The sequence below is a fragment of the Tauraco erythrolophus genome, chromosome 6 (assembly GCF_009769465.1).
Source record: "Tauraco erythrolophus isolate bTauEry1 chromosome 6, bTauEry1.pri, whole genome shotgun sequence".
Taxonomy (NCBI): domain Eukaryota; kingdom Metazoa; phylum Chordata; class Aves; order Musophagiformes; family Musophagidae; genus Tauraco; species Tauraco erythrolophus.
Genome location: NC_141470.1, coordinates 18,383,963 through 18,401,683, shown reverse-complemented (window position 1 = coordinate 18,401,683; position 17,721 = coordinate 18,383,963). Strand labels below are relative to the sequence as shown.

The following is a 17,721-nucleotide window of genomic DNA, read 5'->3' as shown; positions in this document are numbered from 1 at the left end:
GATACTTGTAGGATTACACTGCAATCAGAAACCAAGTTTACTCAGGTGTTTGACCACGTCAGATCCTCAGCTTACAATAGAGCTAATCAATAAAGCCAAGATACTAATCACGTCAAGTGTTTTTACAAACAGTGCTACAGGGACAAATTTCAGAAATGCTATATTCCCTCCTGTTTGCATCTAGCCAGTTAATACTTTGTCAGGAAAGAAGAGGTCAGACTCCGGACTTCAGTTTCTCCATTTCCATGTTTACTCTGCATAGCTAGTTCCACCTTAAATAACTATTTGAGAATTTAAGATTTAAAGATTTAAGTAAAAAAAAAGCTTAATTACATAACATGGTATTAAAACTAAAGCAAAATTTCTTCGAAACAACCAAAGAACATACTTCAAAGTCATAGAATACACAAAACACCCAGGCCTAACTTAAAACTGTAGGTTTCCATCAGCTTTCCTGATTCCGGTATTATTTTAATAGAGATTAATTTTACGTTCCGCAACCTAAGGGAACAGGTATTGTCCTTACTAACAATGTAGTAGGGGTCTGGCCAGCTCATATCCCCAGGAAAGTCTTTTACACCAACACATACGTAAGGACTGAGACAAGAAGCGAACATATTACTGGAGCGAGACAGCAGAGCCAAAGCCTAAGATGAATTAACAAAACAACATGATACTACATAGCGTGAGCTTTTTGCAAGTCTGAGCATCCTCTTCTGGAAACAATAAAACTCGTATAAATTAAATATATTTAAAATGAAAACAACTTCACATCTAAATAAACTAATCAATAGCTATTTTAATTCCTGTAATTTCATCTTTCTAGAAATATAAGATTTCATACAGTCATTAAAAAAGGGCAAATTGAAAGCGTGGCATCTTGATATTCCATTCTCCAGACACAGAATACGGAAGTACTGTATGGCACACCTACCTTTAATCTAACAAAGTTGATTAGTTTAATGTATCCATAAAAATCAAGCCCTGAAAAGAAAGAAATGGGGCAGGATGAAGAGAGAGAATTTGCATTATAGAAAACCCACAAACATCTTACAATTATATAAATACTAATTACTTGTTCAATTGGTCAGCTTCCCCTTGGGGTGTACATCATTATCTTGCGCAGTCTTCCTATCTTAAGTTTGCCATCTACGTTTTTCTTCTCTTTAGGACGAAATCAGAAAATTCTCACCCTCCAGAGAAGTACATTTACCACAGATTAAGAATGGAACACATGTAAATGTGGATTATGAACAGGGGTTTCATTCATTTGGCAAGCAGCTACATCAGGACAGCCACATTCATCTCCTATGAGCTACCTTGTTGACGTTTTAGGCTGTTGTGCTCCTTTACGTGTATTTTTAGCTTCCTGCTTAATAAAATGTAAATTGATCCTACTCATCAAGCATACACACCAATATTGATTTAAAACTGCCACTTTGCTCAGCAATAACAGTAGTTTAAATGTAAGCCTGTACTTTCCTAAAGAACGGCGAGGATACTACTTAAACTCAAAATACCTTCTATTGGATTTTAGACAGAAAATAGACCAGATTTTACAATTTTACATACAGATTTCTAAATGCTTCATGTAGTTCCCATCCCCTTATCTCTCTCCTTTTCAGTGCACACTCTTACAATAGCATTTCTTCAATACCATTCCACTTCCCCTGCTTTCCTCTACATGGGTTTCAGGCTCAGTAGTTCAGCACTTACTGAACTCTTCTAAACCACCCCCCTGCTTCACATACGTCCTCCTATACATATCCTCCTTCAGTCACGATCTCAGCCTAAATAGATAGCAGCTTCAAGTGAAGGCAACCTTAAACTTCACTTGGAAAGAATGAAACAGACATGGGAGGGTAAGCCTTCCTGTGATCACCTGAGGGAACACAAGCCAAGACTGCAAACTACTGCTTAAGAGACACCAGCAGTACCACCTAGTAAGTTGACCTCTCAGTGGGTACATCCACTTTGGTCTCTGCTAAGCTCTGGAGTCAACACAGTATCCCTCGTCAGGCAAGAGTTCCCAGCAGATCAGGTAAATAACTCTTACTCCAGCGTGCAGTGGGCTGGCTCAGGTTGATCAAGCAGGCAGTGGGGACTTGGCACAAGCCAGCAGAGATCAACCTTACTTTTGTTACCAGTCGAGAGCTTTACTAGTTGATAAAGCATACAGCCAACACAAAGATAACACATAAGCATTTTTCTAGAATAGTTTATCTTGCTCAATCTTGGTATTTTCAGCTACAACCAGGAAGTCAGTTAGAAACAAGCTAATCTTAGCAATTTATTTTAAAAGAGATACTGATAACGCAGAAGGAAGTAACAAGTCATGAAAAAAACTTACCGTGCGTCTTTATCACATCACAAACATTAAACTGATGCTCTGTTTTGCAGTGAGAGAATACATCTTCAGCAGAACTAAACAACCTGGGAATAACAAATTATTAAATGTGCAGCATTAGCACGTTCATAAACTGTAACACTCCTAGGAGCTTTACATGCTCTGCTCTGACCCACTAGGTAACGTGTTCAAATGCATCATTTTTGCCTTTGAGAAAAGATGAACAGGCACCTACTTATTCACATGCCTCACAAAGAAGCTTTCAACTTGTTTGCAAAACATTTTGCAACAAAAGGTAATAAACCCCAAAATTTTGTTTGGCAAAAACACAAACTCTGTTAACTTTCAAAAACTCCTTGAGAGCAAAGACAGCATTAAGCCTGAACCCCGAGAACTGCATGCCCAGGGAGGCAAGCTGGCCAGCTGGATCTGCGGCATCACAGCAACGGCTCTCATCTATTTACTAACAAAGCGAAAAGATGACAGAGAAAAATAAACTGAAAAACTTCCATCCTACTTCAGGGTGAGGAGATGGGAACTATCTGTTTTCCACGTTGTTTCTCCCTCCTTTAGTCTGGGTTTAACAGACTTTTGGCCGGATTTAAGACCTTCGGCTCTCAAAAGGCCGTATACAAAACCGACAAGCTACAGAGCACGGTTGCAAACTACGTGTTATTTACTCTCCTGACGCGGCCGCCTCCCGCAGGCCGAGCTCGGGCGCTCGCACCGAGCCCCCTCCTCGGAGGGGCTCCGCGGGTGCGCCCGCGCCTCAGCGAGTCCCTGCGCCGGGCGAGAGGGGAGCGCAGCGACAACGACGGCGCGCCGACACCCTCGGGACCCACCTGGCGCAGAACAGGCAGCGGGTCCGCAGGCCCTCGGCGGCGGCGCCTTCCTCCTCTTCCTCCTCCTCCCAGGCCTCCTCGTCATCGGACAGCTCGGGCATCTCCTCCTCGGCGGGCGGCCCGCGGGCCCCTGTAGAGTGCATGGCCGGGGATCGTTACGACCGGCGGGGAAGGGAGAGGAAGAGATGGGAAGAGGAGGAGGGAGGAAGAGGAAGACGGGGAAGCAGCGCGTCCCCAGGGACCCACCTGCAGCACCAGCACCCGCCGCCCGGCAGCTCATGGCCCCGGCGCCCCACGTGCGCCGCTTCCGGGCGGCCGCCCCGCCCCGCCCGCGCCACGTCAGCCTCAGGAGGGTCAGCGCGCCCCCTGGCGGGGCCCGCCGGCACTCGCGGCGCCGCCGCCGTGAGGGGCCCGGGGCGGCGCCACCTAGTGGGGGCTGAGCTGCGGAGCGGAGCGGAGCCGCTGCCTCCCCGCCGGCTGCGCTGTTAGCGCCGGGCGGCCTCACCGGAGGGAAAAACAAAACCGGGCGGAGGGATGAACGAGTCACGCCCTGAGTCCGCCTAAAACGTAAGAGATTATTTCTGCTCCGAGGTGGGGCGGCGCGGCTGCGAGGGGAGATCACGGGAAACGACGCCTGCGCGTCGGCTTGTGGCTGAACCTCAGCCACGGGCTTTAGCACTGGGGGCCTCCTCCGAACGCAGAAGTCAAAGGTGGTAATAAAAAAAAAAAAAAAAATCACATAAAAACTCAAAGCTTGAGGTTCATAATCCAAAAAAGACAGTATTCGACATGCTAGGTAGGTGACTGAACCTCCATGTTTTCTCAGATCATTTTATGTCTGGCGGAAATGTACGTCTCTTCAGAACCAAACTGCCTTTCCACTGGTTCGCCTGGCGCTCCTAAGTGGCGCACGGTGGAGGAAACGTCGAAGCTAGAATTTTTCCAGTTTCTACCCTCAAAGTGTATAAATTCACACCTGTGCTACTAAAAATATTTTCAAATGTTTTGCTTTAAATCTGGATGCCTTATATGACTAGTAATTGCAAGAGCAGAGGCGTGCTGTGTGCATCCTGTTAGCACTGGTCTGAATCAGCTAAACTTTGTGTTTGTGCAGCATCTCATAACTGAACAAGGACACAGTCTATTTCCCAATATGACATACTTAAGAAAGTTCATATCTTATCACTGCTGTTAAACAACTGCACCTAATTAGGCATCATACATGGATTTATGTATGTTAAATTAATAAAACCAATGATCCAGCCTTGCAAGGAGTTATAGTCATTTTTAAATAACATCCTGTACTTTTTGACCAAATCAAATGTCTGTGAATAGGTTGAAAATAATAATTAAAAAATCCTTTTTTCTTCACCCATTCAGTTAGCAAAGTTAGCATGCCTCTGCCTTGCCGCTTCAGATCAGGAGATCCAACATGTCCTTGAAAAGCTGATTTGCCAAACTCCATCACTTCCTGTGCTTTGGTCTACATCACAGCATGGTCTCACAGTGCATCACGTGGGTTCCTTTTTCAAATAAAACTACCAGACTGTTCCAGAACTGTAGGTCTCAGGACCAAACTACAGCTGCTAGCTCAAAGTTAAAATTTTGAAGCATCCAGGTACTGGGTTTTCAGCACCAAATGTTTTTCCACACTGGCTGTACCACGCTACTTGCCAGGGCAGACATGGCAATAGACTCCCCTCTTTTCATCCCTAATCTTGTTTTTTGTAAGAAGCTATTCTATGGTGTCTTACAAAGGCTTAATCTGCAACACCACTTGGCGCAAGTGGAGGTACCAACTGCTAGTTAGTACGTGATAGTTAATTGTGGCTCAACAGAGGGAACACCAGCGTTCATCATCATCATCATCGGTTTTGGTCCTTTCTAGAGGAATGGAACCAAGGGTCACATTCTATTCTCATTCTTAGAGTGCAAATTCAGTGGGTTTTGCCGGATACAAAAGTATACAGGTTTGAATTGATCGACTGAAAAAAAAAAAGGAGCGGGGGTATGCAAAATTCAAGAAGGAAACCTGAAAGTTTGCATTTACTTTGTCTGGGTTACGATCTCTGATTTCTAATCCATACTGGTAAATCTGTCCCATGGAGCGTAATTTTTCCTTTCACTTACCCTCCTATCTCTCAAAGCTAACAAAGGCAGCTTTTAAGTACAGTACTAATTAAACAGATTAGGCTTGCTTAGTTATAGGCAAATCCAAAAGGATATGAAAAATCTAAATACGGGAAGTGGTTTTAGGTAAGACCATAATGACAGGTTTGCAAAAGGATATTTCATCTAAGAGCTACTAAATAATACCCCTTCACAAATTCCGTTTTGTTTTGTTTTGTTTTTAAATTCCATATCCATTCAGAATTACTTCTATGGGTATGACAAGATAACACCTATTCTGCAAACTCTACTTAGTGGTGTAAACCAATGCTTCTCATGGATTTTTTTTTTTCCTTACATAACAACTCAGTACTAGACATTGAATTAGAATTAGTGCAAATGGTGGCAAAATACTGCATACCCTTAATGTACAGAAGAAATCTTGGCAAGTCAGATGCTTCTGCCTTATTCTGTCAAAGTAGGGTCTCATTCCACGAAAGAAACAGAAGTGACGCGGAATGATAAAACATACTTTTTCGCTCCTCTTGCTCAAGCAGCTAATCACAGAAATAGAACAGCCACTGCTCTGTAAGTAGTGCCCGGGCTGATAGCTGCAAAAGCAGAAACAGCAGCTTCTTTGTGTTTCACTGAAATTCTCCCCCCACCGAAGGGGCACGGGGTCACTGATTGCATAGTCTTTGCTCCATTGCACACCCTCGGCTATTGTTGAGTCCGCTCAGAGAGCCACAGACTGAATGTGCCACACGGCCTTGTAACCGCAGCTTCTTTTTTGTTATCGCTTGAATTAAGATTCTCTATAAACATAAAGCACCTGTTGGCTTGGGTCAGTGTATATAACATGTTGGGTGAAGACTGTATGAAATCCTGCCGCAGAAGTGTATAACTTACACCGGTACCTCTTGAAATATGATCATCTTTGTTACAATCTCCTAATCCCTGTAAAGGGATTTGCATGGTACAGGAAGATTTACAATGTAATGGATTACCATTTCATAATCCGGGCCAAGGGGAAGAAACTTCAAATATTTACAGTTTTTTTACTGCATTTCAAATTTTTTTTGCAGATCTGGAAGCACAACACTCACTGATGAGGCTGTTAGAGAGTGTTCACACACAAAATACAGTATCACCATATCACTTGTGGGCTTTGTTTCATCTGGATTTCCAAGCGTGGGTAACTTTATTCTATACCTGCATCACTCTTCTGTGACCACAGGGCTCGTCATTATTGAAAAGCAAAGAAAGTATGTTAATAGGAATTGCATAGGAAACAAATGAAACATTTTAGATCAAACTATTATTAAATGGCTATGACTTTACCCTGTGTAAAATACATTACAATAGAGAGAAAATGTTTAAAAATCAATATCAGGAAACTAAATTACTTCTTAGTCAGTTGTGTAGTCAGTTATATTTTTTCAATTTTAAGCACTCAAGGTCTCCAACAGAACAGACAACTATGCAGAACCGTGAAACTCAAGACTGAAGACAATTTTTCAACAGTATTTTCTATCTAGAAAGTGCAAACTGTCTCAAATTTTACACTACACTCCTTAGATTCTGTACCCAACCTGCTACACGTAAGTGCCAAGAATGACACTGCCAAAAACACAGAATACGATCGCAAATACGCTCTCGTGCTCAGTTCTCCCATCCCAGTTTGCTACATTTTTTATTAAATTAATGATGCAAACCCTTTGTAGCGAGCTCTCTAAAAGCAGATCGTGGCTTTTTCGTTAAGTCTTTACGATGCGTAGCAATGAGGAGATCCTCACAAAGCGACAGCACTTCCCAACATCACACAGCAATCAAAAGCGTAGCTGCAGCAGTGGTAGGTTCAGCAGAAAGAGGTACAGAAACCTCACATTTTACAGAAGGGCATCACTGCAAGTGAAACATCATGAATGCCAGTGATCTCCTTACACCTTTATTATCATCTCAGCTGAAGGGTGAATGTAGACTCTTAAAATAATTAAGAGCTTGGAAAGATTTAAATGAAATATAAATCAGAAAATTTGAGTGCCAGTTAGAATACAGAGGGAACAAGCCGTACTCAAAAAATACTTTTTATTTCTATCATCAGGAACAATGAGTGATATTGAAAGAAGAATTGCTAACCTGGATTTACGTGCTCAGTCAGTTTAAAAGTTTCAGAACATGATAGCCATATTCCCCTTAATATGTGAACTAAGATAACTTATCAAGATCTTTTTCATCTGGGCAAAGCCCAGGAGCCCCTGCATAGGGCTCACCCTGAAGGTAGGGTTAAGGCTTAAGCTTGAGAGAGAAAGCAAGCCTAGATCTGCAGGTGAAGTGGGGCTGGAAGGGGCTGCCAAAGGAAAGTGTGGGCTGCAAAACAGAATTTTTTCCTCTGGGCAGGGGAAGGTTTTGGGTTGTTGGGATTTTTTTTATTTGAGGGTTTTGGTTTGGTTTGGGGATTTTTTTCCTTGTTTTGTTTTGTTTTTAACAAAAGCTCCCCTGGAACTAAGGTTAGGGTTATGTTATGAAGTATGGGACTCGGTATGTTACGCAGATGATTTTCAGTGCCCTACATTCTTTCTCTGTTTTTGCTGCTTTAACATTAAAGCAGCATTTCTTAACCTGTCAGAAAGGCAAAGGAAATACAAATATCACATCTCCCCCACTTTCTTGCATCAGATCAGCAAACTGATTAGATGGGCTGTTTTCTTTCCTCCGATGTTTAGTCCCTATCAGACAGGCTAGTTAAACCCACGCGCTTCAGCGCTACTCAGCAGCTTTGAGGAACAGCGAATAGCAGGAACGTACAGCCAGAAATGTAACGCTGTCGCTACAAATACTGCGAGTGACCGTTTCCAGTGAAGGACTGAGCAAATTCAGTCTCTGCAATTAGGGCAAATCTACAGTGTAGAAAAAGGAGTGACACTAACTTGAGATATAAAATACATTTATACACCTACAGAAATGCCTCCATAAAATGTACATTGTGCAGCAGCTTGAGGAACACAGGGGAATTTCAGGTGCTACAGACGGCTGGGATCTAACTGAGATAACTCAAATCGGATAATGTTAAATGATAAAGTACTTAGAGGCTTAGAAAATCACTGATCTTCAGAGTTACTTTCACTGTTGATGTCCAAAAGGTAAATGCAGATAAAAGTACTCGTAAGCACCTTAAGGGTAAAACAGTGTTCACAGAGAAAGCCTCTGTAAGTAATTCAGAGTTTTCTATCTGTTAATACCTGTGTTTCTACAGGGAAAAAAATACCTGGACTTAGAGTAAATGATTGTACAGATCAACTACAAAATAAATCCTATCCCCATTTGAAGTAAAATGAAGTGTTTACCTTACACAATGTCTTTACCAGGAAAATATATGGTATCTATTCATTCACAGTAAGAAAACAGGACAGGCAGCATTCAGATCACCTAACAGGTCAAATAGTGGAAATATGAGGGCTGCGCATTAAAAATAAACCCTTAAAAGCAACTATTTGGCACATAACTTTTTTTAAATATCTGCAAGATATTTAGTGTCACAACAGCGGATGTTAAGCATTTAGCAAACTCTGGATGTATATACCTAGATGAGTTACTTCAAAACAAAAGGCCTTCTTATGAGAGGCTGAGCGTTTGAGAACATCAAATCCACCAGAACCAGCTCTGGTCTGTGTTCATGAGGAGCAACAGACCAAAGACAGTGGAAACTTGATCTGTGCCAGAAAAAAAAAGGATCAAATTGTTTGAGCTCTAAATGGCAATATAACTGAAAAATTTATGAATCGTAAATGAAAAAAGCATCAGTACATATTGTCGTAGCTATTTAAGAAATCTAGTGCTTAGTGCCTAGATTTCCAAGGGCCTGATAAGAATGTCATGAAGAGCAGAACTGAAATGCAAGTAGAGGAAGAGTGTGAAATTTTGTAGATTACGGGTTAATAGGGACCAACAGAAGACAGTCATACTTCTCATGTCTATTACATATGCAGTGTAAAATGATTTCCTTAGTGTGCATTAGGTCACAGCCCAGACCAGTCTCTCCATTTTGATGGATATAATGAAAATACAATTATTTCTTTGATCAGCTCCACTTTCCCAAGTTGTGACTACCCCAGCAGAATGAGGAACAATATTGATGATTGTGAGCACACGAAAACAAGTTTGAAGTCAGAGAAAGAGATGAAAATCAGAAAGTAGGATTAGGCACAGGACCGCATCTATTGACCCTGCTTTCTTGCAAAATCATTTTTACTTTTCCAGCAAAGATGGAAGGGAGTATCCATCACGTTGCATTTTTCAAAAATAAATTTCATAGTTAACAGGGATGAATTCCGTTAGTTGCTTGCATCAAAGGATGTACTATTTTCCTTCCATTTCTTTATCTAGAAAACTGGAGAGATTTATACAATGATTTTGACAACACACAGATTGGAAATATTTCAGGAGTTCAGGGTTTGGAAAGAGTTACTGCAACAATTCAGTTAAATCTTTGTAGAGGATCCATAAACACAAAATCTCTTCATGTTATTAGTATTGCAAAGAGAGCAACTATCTCTTGGTGTAAGCTTCTAATGAAAACGCTTTGCAGGAGAAGGTAACAGACAGCTTAGGAAAATTATTTTCTCAGAGATGATCCAGCTAACTCAAAGGCTTCTCCCAGAGGTCTAAAGCACGCAGGAAGGAGGCAAAAGAATGGCTTACCTTGCACAAATAATGCAGGTAAACAATAGCAAAATTTAAATGTGCAATAAAACGATTCTTAAAGCAGGTAAACTAGACTATCTATTATGAATCAAACAAGAAGTCATTAAGCAGCATTAGGCTAGTGTTTTGATTTTTGTGCCAGCTTGTTACAAGTTTTCTTGGTTTAGGTTTTTTGTTGGCAGATTATTGCCTCATTTTCAGTTCATTTCACTGAACAAAACTAACATAAAAATGGAAATATCCTTCAGTAAAACTGCACATTCTCCTGATAAATATTAATTCCCGCTTCTTTAAAAGGTACTTGTTTGAGGTATTATGAGTAGTAGCTATGTGTGTTAAATCTCCCATTCTTTGTACCAGCTTCTTTAAAAAAAAAATAAATAAATCAGCCAATGAAAAGTGCCTAGACCGACGCTGTCTCCCTCGGTTAATCCAAGGCCAGTAGAGGGATAATTTGATTAAACTGAGACCCTAATTTATTTAGCTTTAGTTCTGGATCAACCTCTTCTTAATAGAGTGCTGTCGTCTCCAATTGTTTGATGAAAATTAAAGTGACATAAATACCATGGGACTTTTTCAATCTGATTAGTCAGCTAACTTGCATCAATACTACCCCAGCCATCAGGCGCTGGCGTCCTTCCTTTCACCAGCCTTACTAACAACTGACAAGTTCTCCTTGAAGACTGGGCACCCACGCTGCCACTCAGACCCCCACACTTAACCCATCATCCGTCCTCAATGGGTCTTGTTTGACAAGGTGCCCACACCTTTTTCCATTGCTGTTCATCAGACAAAGCTAAATATTGTTTTATTAGCAATCAATAGCCTGTTAATCCCAAACGATTTCACAAATCCACTGAGCTCTCAAGCTGATTATAAACGTTTGGGTTTTTTTTTAAGCTGCTAAATTTCAGATGGATTTTCTCCTCTCCTCCCAACCCTCCTGCTCTGATATGGGACATTGTAGCTAGTAAGCAAAGCCACAAAAGCAAAAGAGTTCCACTGTCTTTAATGTTGCCTTTAACTGGACATTTACAAACGTCAAAGATTCTCCGTTTAAACATGACCAAACCTATGCCACCAAACCCTCAGCAGATTTCCTAGCTCTTCCACTTTCAATCCATCAGTTTGAAACTTAAAAATAAGAGGGCTTTTCTTTTACAGCAATATGGTAAATTCTTGCTTAGTCTGTGGACTGGGGGACTAAGGAGTGACAGAGAGAAGTAAGTTTCTTTGATTTACAATACATAAAATGCTAACAAAGCTAGCTGTTGCACTATTGAACGATGTACCATTCATGTCCAAGTCACAGACAAAACGCTTAGGCCTGCCTGGTACACTCTGATGATCCCTTTGTTTGTGTGTTGGGTCATGGATACATCTTCTGTGAGACACACGAGGAATGGCATTACACTCTTCCTCCTGGAAGACACCTACTGTCTGCCTTTGCCCGGGAGACGCTGAGCGTGATGGCTGGTAGTACAGTGACAGTTCACTTACCTGATGCGGTGTACATCACCAGGTCAAGGCAAAAAGGCAGTACTGGTAGGCACACGCTGAGCCTATGAAGCTCCCAGAAACAAGATGCTGATTTTCAAGGCCTGGTAAGCTGAGCTGGCTTTGCAAGTCTGCGTTATTCTCTGTGTGTCTCTGCTGAACTGTTGTTCCTGTAGAACGTGCTCCCTCTGCAACAACAGGGAAAGAAGGGTTGCTGGCAAGCAGATGCCTCAGCAATGTTGCACATGCCCTGCATGAAACATCTTGAAATCTTTACTCTTCAGTACAAGACAGTTAATTCTAGTAAAAGTTCTTGACGCTGAAGGCACTAACTAGAAACTAAAATGGACTAACACATTTTATGCTTTCTGTGAGGGGATTTAACATACCCAAATTGTGTGTTAAGTAGCAGGGAAAAAGTTGTTTCAGCTGATATAATCCTCTGGGATGTCTGTTGAAACGAAACAGATTTCCTGAGTCATCAGGAACAACTTGACAACAGAGCATCAGTTCTGAAACAGACTGCAAATGTAAAGTTTCAGAGGCAACATTTCAAATCAATAACTTCCAAAAGTTGGCACTATTACTGTGAATGGACCTACTTGTAATGTTAAAATAGCTCCAAATTTGACTGTTCAGTATCTGTTTAAGTGGCTCGTTACTATAACTCAGATCTCTTACGGGCTTGTCTCAAACTCTTATTTCAATAAATTTTTCTGTCAGGAGAAATATCGATCCTACCAACAATATTCATCAAAACACTGGAACATACTGACAAAGACCACACCTACTCATAATTTTCAAGAAAGGTTGACATTTAAAATCTCAGATATTTTAAATCTCAGATGTTTTAAATGAAACTTGCAAGTTTCTGCCAAGACAAATAAAGTAGCAACTTTTTGTTACTCTTTCTTTGTCTACTGTGTCACCATGTTGCGTTTGCCAGTGGTAAAAGTGGGCCCAAAATGTTGGAGAATGTTTTTCAGTTTTGTGTTATTAACAATAAGAATTAACAAGAAACAATATTAAAATGAATACTCACTCACTATAGTAAGTGTTTACTGTAACAATTCCTCTCCAAAACCTGTATTTCTAAGGTCAGTGATGGTAACTTTAGATAGTGATTGCTGATTCAAGATTGGAACAACTTCCTACTGCTCTTGAAGACAAAGCTAAATGTATTTTGTGTCAAACTTTTTACAAGATTTCAGTATATTCTCAAGCTGCCTATTCTGCACAGATAATTACACAGTCATTCTGTAAGGAGTATTTGAACATCTAAAAACACATAGGAAATGAAACTTGAAAGATTTTCTTTGACAACACAGTAAGAAACACACTGTCATCATAAAGAGCTGCCAAAGACTGAAAATCAGAAAGAGTTCTTGCTGCATCGAGGTGTGGGTATGTCCAGACTGCAGCAGTCTACACAAGACAACTCAGGTATTGAAAGGACTCTATCCAGAGCAACACAAAACTCTACGCTCTTTAATTTACTCTAATACACCATGGACTACATTAAGCTTTTCAGTTCCTGCTCAGAATACTTGTCTTAAAAGTTCTTTAATGTTTTGCTTTTGATGCAATGTTTTCTACTGGAAAAAAAAATATTAAATTCATGAATGTATTCAGGAGAGCAGAAGATACAAATTTGCAAGTACCGTTTTTGTCTAGCCTATTTTAATGCTGGGTTACAGCCTCGACTGTATGTCAAGACTGCATTGGTTGCATCTACCAAAACATTTGGTTTTGTGTTGGAGCAGCATTATGATTTCGAAGTGATTCCCGTTTCAGATTTGTCATTTGGATCTGCAGACCACTTTTGGTGGACACACACTAGACTCTTCAGAAGACACTCTCCACTCCAGATGCACACCAAACGTGATCCAACAGCAGAACAGAGGGTCTGAACCAACAACTGCTTGCTCAGATAACTTCAAACCACAAATGGGGTGCACGTGGTGAATCCAGGGACTAGACTAAATCAAACCTGGTGTATAAACCTCTTCAACTTAAAGAGGTGTAGATGTAAGAACGTCTGCATCTTGCTTCTGGTTATTGATCTGCTCCTAAGAAATCACTAATGTAAATGTAACATTTTTTCTTTCAGGCTGAGAGCACTATTATTTCGGAGTTCTTCCCCAGAGGAATAATCCCTGTGAATCATTACAAACAGTCACAATTTAGAGCAATTCCTCTAATGCTTTGCTTGTGCTAGGGGCCACCTGCCTTTGCAAACCAAGCAGTAGTGTTCATTGATGCTTGTGCACTGGTACAAAATTCAGGTCACCCAACTTGTTTACTGGAAGTCTTTGACTGGTAGCCAAGTCATGCAGCTGGAAGCCAAGGCAGATGCTCAGCAGCTGTCATCCTAGTTACATGAGCAGAAAGGAGATTTACTGCTTTGCTCAAGTTCTCCAAAAGGCTGGTTCATTTATTTGGCAACATTCAGAGCACACTGGAGACAGAGTTATGCAGTTTTGCTATTAATTGTTTGGGTATTTTTGTTTCTTAACTGTGGTTTTCGGTAAATATGACTTGGTTTCTTTAATGGCTGTATCATTTGTATGCTCAGGTTTTGTCTTCTGAACTTTAAAACCCCAAAACTCGAACAACATGACACTCAGAGAAGCTCGAGACCAAATCTAGATTCAGATTGAAGGTAGAATTTGAGCCAACAGGGAATGGAATTCCCAAGCAGATTCTGGATAGATAGTAATTCAGTAAAATGAAAATTGAGTCTCAATGGCGTGAAAGGTAGTGGCTTATTTTGACTTTCAGCTTCCACACTTAGAAATACCTGACAATAACTAATTCTTCTATTAATACTAAGTTCACTTTTGTCCCCTAGAAGAAATCTGTGGTTGTAAAACCGTGAAAGATTCTACGGTCGATAGACTTAAAAAAAAAAAAAAAAAAAAGAATTACCACTTTTATGTTACAATTACAGTAAACCTGGTGCAACTTTATTGAACCAATACTTTACTATTTTATCCCAAATTTGCCCTCCTCAGCAGCTGTCCTGTTTATCCCTTAGCAGCACCACTGGACAAAGTTTTGTGTTTGGTTTCCCGTTTTCTGCTGTCTTTGCCTGCATGCTTTGTTCCTGTTCTGTCAGGTACAGGTCTCTGTGCTTGCCTTCTAGGAACCAACTCATTTTGAAGAGACATTACCAAAACACACTGGGCATCATAGAGGGAGGAGAATCCTCCTCAATATGTGGCTTCAGCTACTTCAATCAGAAAGTGTGTGACCCTCCAGTGAACCCTTGATTTGTATACGGCACAAAGGGCACTCCATAACTAGCAACAACTTTCTATATATCCATGTAGGTTTTCCCATACCATTCACTCATTCTTGCGGGCCACTATGTTTCCTTTTAAGTGCACCAACTCTCATCTTAAAATGAGTTGCTTCTTCTTATTCTTAGCCTTTTATGGAAAGATTGGTCTAGATTTCATTTTTCTAATGCTCAGGAACCATTTTATTTTGAAACTAGCAGGTGGATGGAGCTGCCATGCAAGTACAGGGGTGGGGAGGACAGGACAGGTCACAGCTATTGCTGCTCCAGAAGCTTGTGAACCTGCTCTGCTGCACACCTGACTAGGGGAAGGGGCTGCTGGCAGACCCATGGGCAGGCCAGCCCACCTAGCCATGACCCAGAGCCCCCAGACAGCTCTGCTGAGCCCTTCGAATTAACCTCCAGACGGTTTAACGTAGCTGTACCTGACACAGTAAATGCCACTTAAGCGCTTTGGCTAAACCCTGTCGCCAGCTCTGGCATGAAGGCTGCACAGACAGCTCTCTTCTATATTCTGATTTTCAGAGGTTTCAGCCTGCTTTTCATTTCTGCTTCTCAGAAATTTCTGAATTTGCTGGACCCAGCGTTGGGGATGGTCAGAAGATACAACTGGGCAACCTTATGTCTGCGCAGGAGCTTTCTACCACTGGATTTATTCTCACTGATGGCTTTGGAATCTGAACAGCTATAAAATAACATGCTTTAACTTTTGATCAGCCCTGGAGTGGTCAGACAGTTGGGCTAGATGATCGTTGGAGGTCCCTTCCAACTGAAAATATTCTATTCTATTCTATTCCATTCTAAAATGGTCAGGATCCCTAAAGTTTTTCCACAAGGAGCCTGAACTGGCTGCCTGTAAAAGCAGAGCATCTTGCAAAACTTACAAAATTTTCAGGCAGTGGATGTGAAATTGGAAAACAAGTTTAGTTAATGCTCCAAACAGATTGGACTATCTGCTTTTTGCGTATGTTGTGAGTGAAATCGAGAGCAGAACCTACCCTAAGCAGGCTAAATTAATTTAGTTATATATTCTTCTAAGTAGCCAGGCACAGGAATAATTTTCATGGTACAAAACTAGACGCTTCTTCTGTACCAGGGATACGTTCCCCAACTCTTTCCTTTTCACACACGATTTTTCTGCTGTGGACACAGGAGGGCAGTGCAGTTCTAATTTGGATTCAAACATCTCAGAAGCAGATGGTCTTCAACATAAAGCAAGCTCGGCCCAAGTCCAAGCAAAGCCTCCCGCTTAAAGCATAATTTCTACTCTTTATTTCATTATTACACTCGGCAACTTTTAAAAATAAATATATGTTCCTCAACTTCTACATGCACAGCAAATATCTATGATGTCAAAGGAAAAAACAAAATGGAAAAAAAAAGAAAAAGTGGAGAGAAAGGAAAAAAAAAGGAGGGCAAAGGGAGGGAAGGGGAGGAAAGGGTGGGAAAAGGGAGGAAATGGGGAGGGATTAAAAAAAAAAAAAGAGAGGGCAAATATTCCCTAAGTGTAAGGAAGTAGCTTTATCGGTGCTACCAGGGACAAAATCCTGGAAGGTGCTGAAGACTCATAATTGCTCAGGAGTCCTGTGCCATTTGTAAGTGCTTGGGACTCCCTGAGCTGAACTCCAGAGCAGACCAAGCGTGTCTGAAATGGATCTTCCCAAAGGCACCGAATAACAGCTCTGAGAGATAAAGCTCTTCCAGCTCCTTCCAGACAGCGATGGGAATTAACGTGCAACAAATACATTGAGTATCGATTTCAACAAGTGCGGTAGCCTCTCACCCGCAGCAAAGGGAGCCCATCCTGGCTTTGAGATTTAAAAGAAAATTTAAAAGTTGCTTTCTTACATGTCTCCCAGTCTTTTTCAACATCTTAAAATCAGATAGGGGAACCTATCAGAGACTTTACATCTGTTGTAAAAAAGCAGTACTAGAGTATGCTGGTGTACTGAATTTTTGGGGAGGCAAAAATTGCTTGTGGAATTAATTGCTTACTGGAAATAAAGACTGAAAATTCTCCCCACAATTTGATGTCATCTTCAACAGGGAAATAAAAGAGCCCAGTGTTGATCAAAAAGCCAAAACTGCAACGTGTAAACTAAACTAAAAAAAAAGAGGGCAAATTTCCACAGGCAAACTCTGGTTTCACACGTTTTCCTTCTCCCATCAGTGAAGGCTTTTGGTTTCTCCCTGTCATGTTCTCTTCAAGCTTCGTTGATCCAGCACACTCTGGAAGTGCTAGCCTTTGGTGGATTGTACCTATCTGTACCGCATAAAAACAAACTGCTGGGCTCAAAGGCATCCAAAACCAGTCGGTCAGGGTTGCCAACTCATGTACACTTCTAAATACATCCTAGAAATTTTACTTGAAGTAGACACAGTAGCTGCATGGTTTTAAAATGTGTGAAATAGATAAATGAAATTACCATTTAGTAATAATTTTTTTTTTTTAAAAAAAAAAGGTTAGTGATTATTTTTTCCTGGTAACCCTTTTGGCAAATTAGTTCTGACCCTTTCTGATGGGTTGGCCTCCTCCTTCAAATCTCCTCTGTAAAATGTTTTTCCACTGTTGCATTCTGATTATTTTAGTATACTCATTTCACAGTGGTTCTTCCAACCAGGTACCTTCATGGGAATGCATTTTGCAAGTAAATGACTACTACCACCTAAACAAAATAGTCACTGAATTAAATAAGTAGTTTGGGGAAAAAAAGATTGCCCTGTTTGGTGCGATAATTGGGATATTTTTTTAAGCACATATTTTTTCCCAGCACATTGAGGCAAAGTAAATTATTTAGCGTGAACAAAAGTCTGTTGTTAGCAGGATATTGACTTTAGCCAGACTCTTACCTTCTGCACAACCTGAGAAATGGGGCATTTTTGGAACCACCCCAGCATCAGCCAAGGTCTGGATCCCATCA

At 41.0% G+C, this 17,721-nt stretch overlaps 1 protein-coding gene across 1 annotated transcript in view; it reads right to left on the bottom strand.

Moving 5' to 3' along the window:
• PRMT3 (protein arginine methyltransferase 3) overlaps positions 1-3,332 on the bottom strand; it is a 69,419-nt gene extending 66,087 nt beyond the window's left edge. The window contains exons 1-3 of the mRNA XM_086612896.1: positions 3,190-3,332; positions 2,351-2,433; positions 935-984 (exon numbers count right to left, since the gene is read on the bottom strand). Coding sequence (XP_086469022.1) covers positions 935-984; positions 2,351-2,433; positions 3,190-3,332 — 276 coding nt within the window. The remainder of the gene's footprint in view (positions 1-934; positions 985-2,350; positions 2,434-3,189) is intronic.
• Between the last annotated feature and the right edge of the window lie 14,389 nt (positions 3,333-17,721).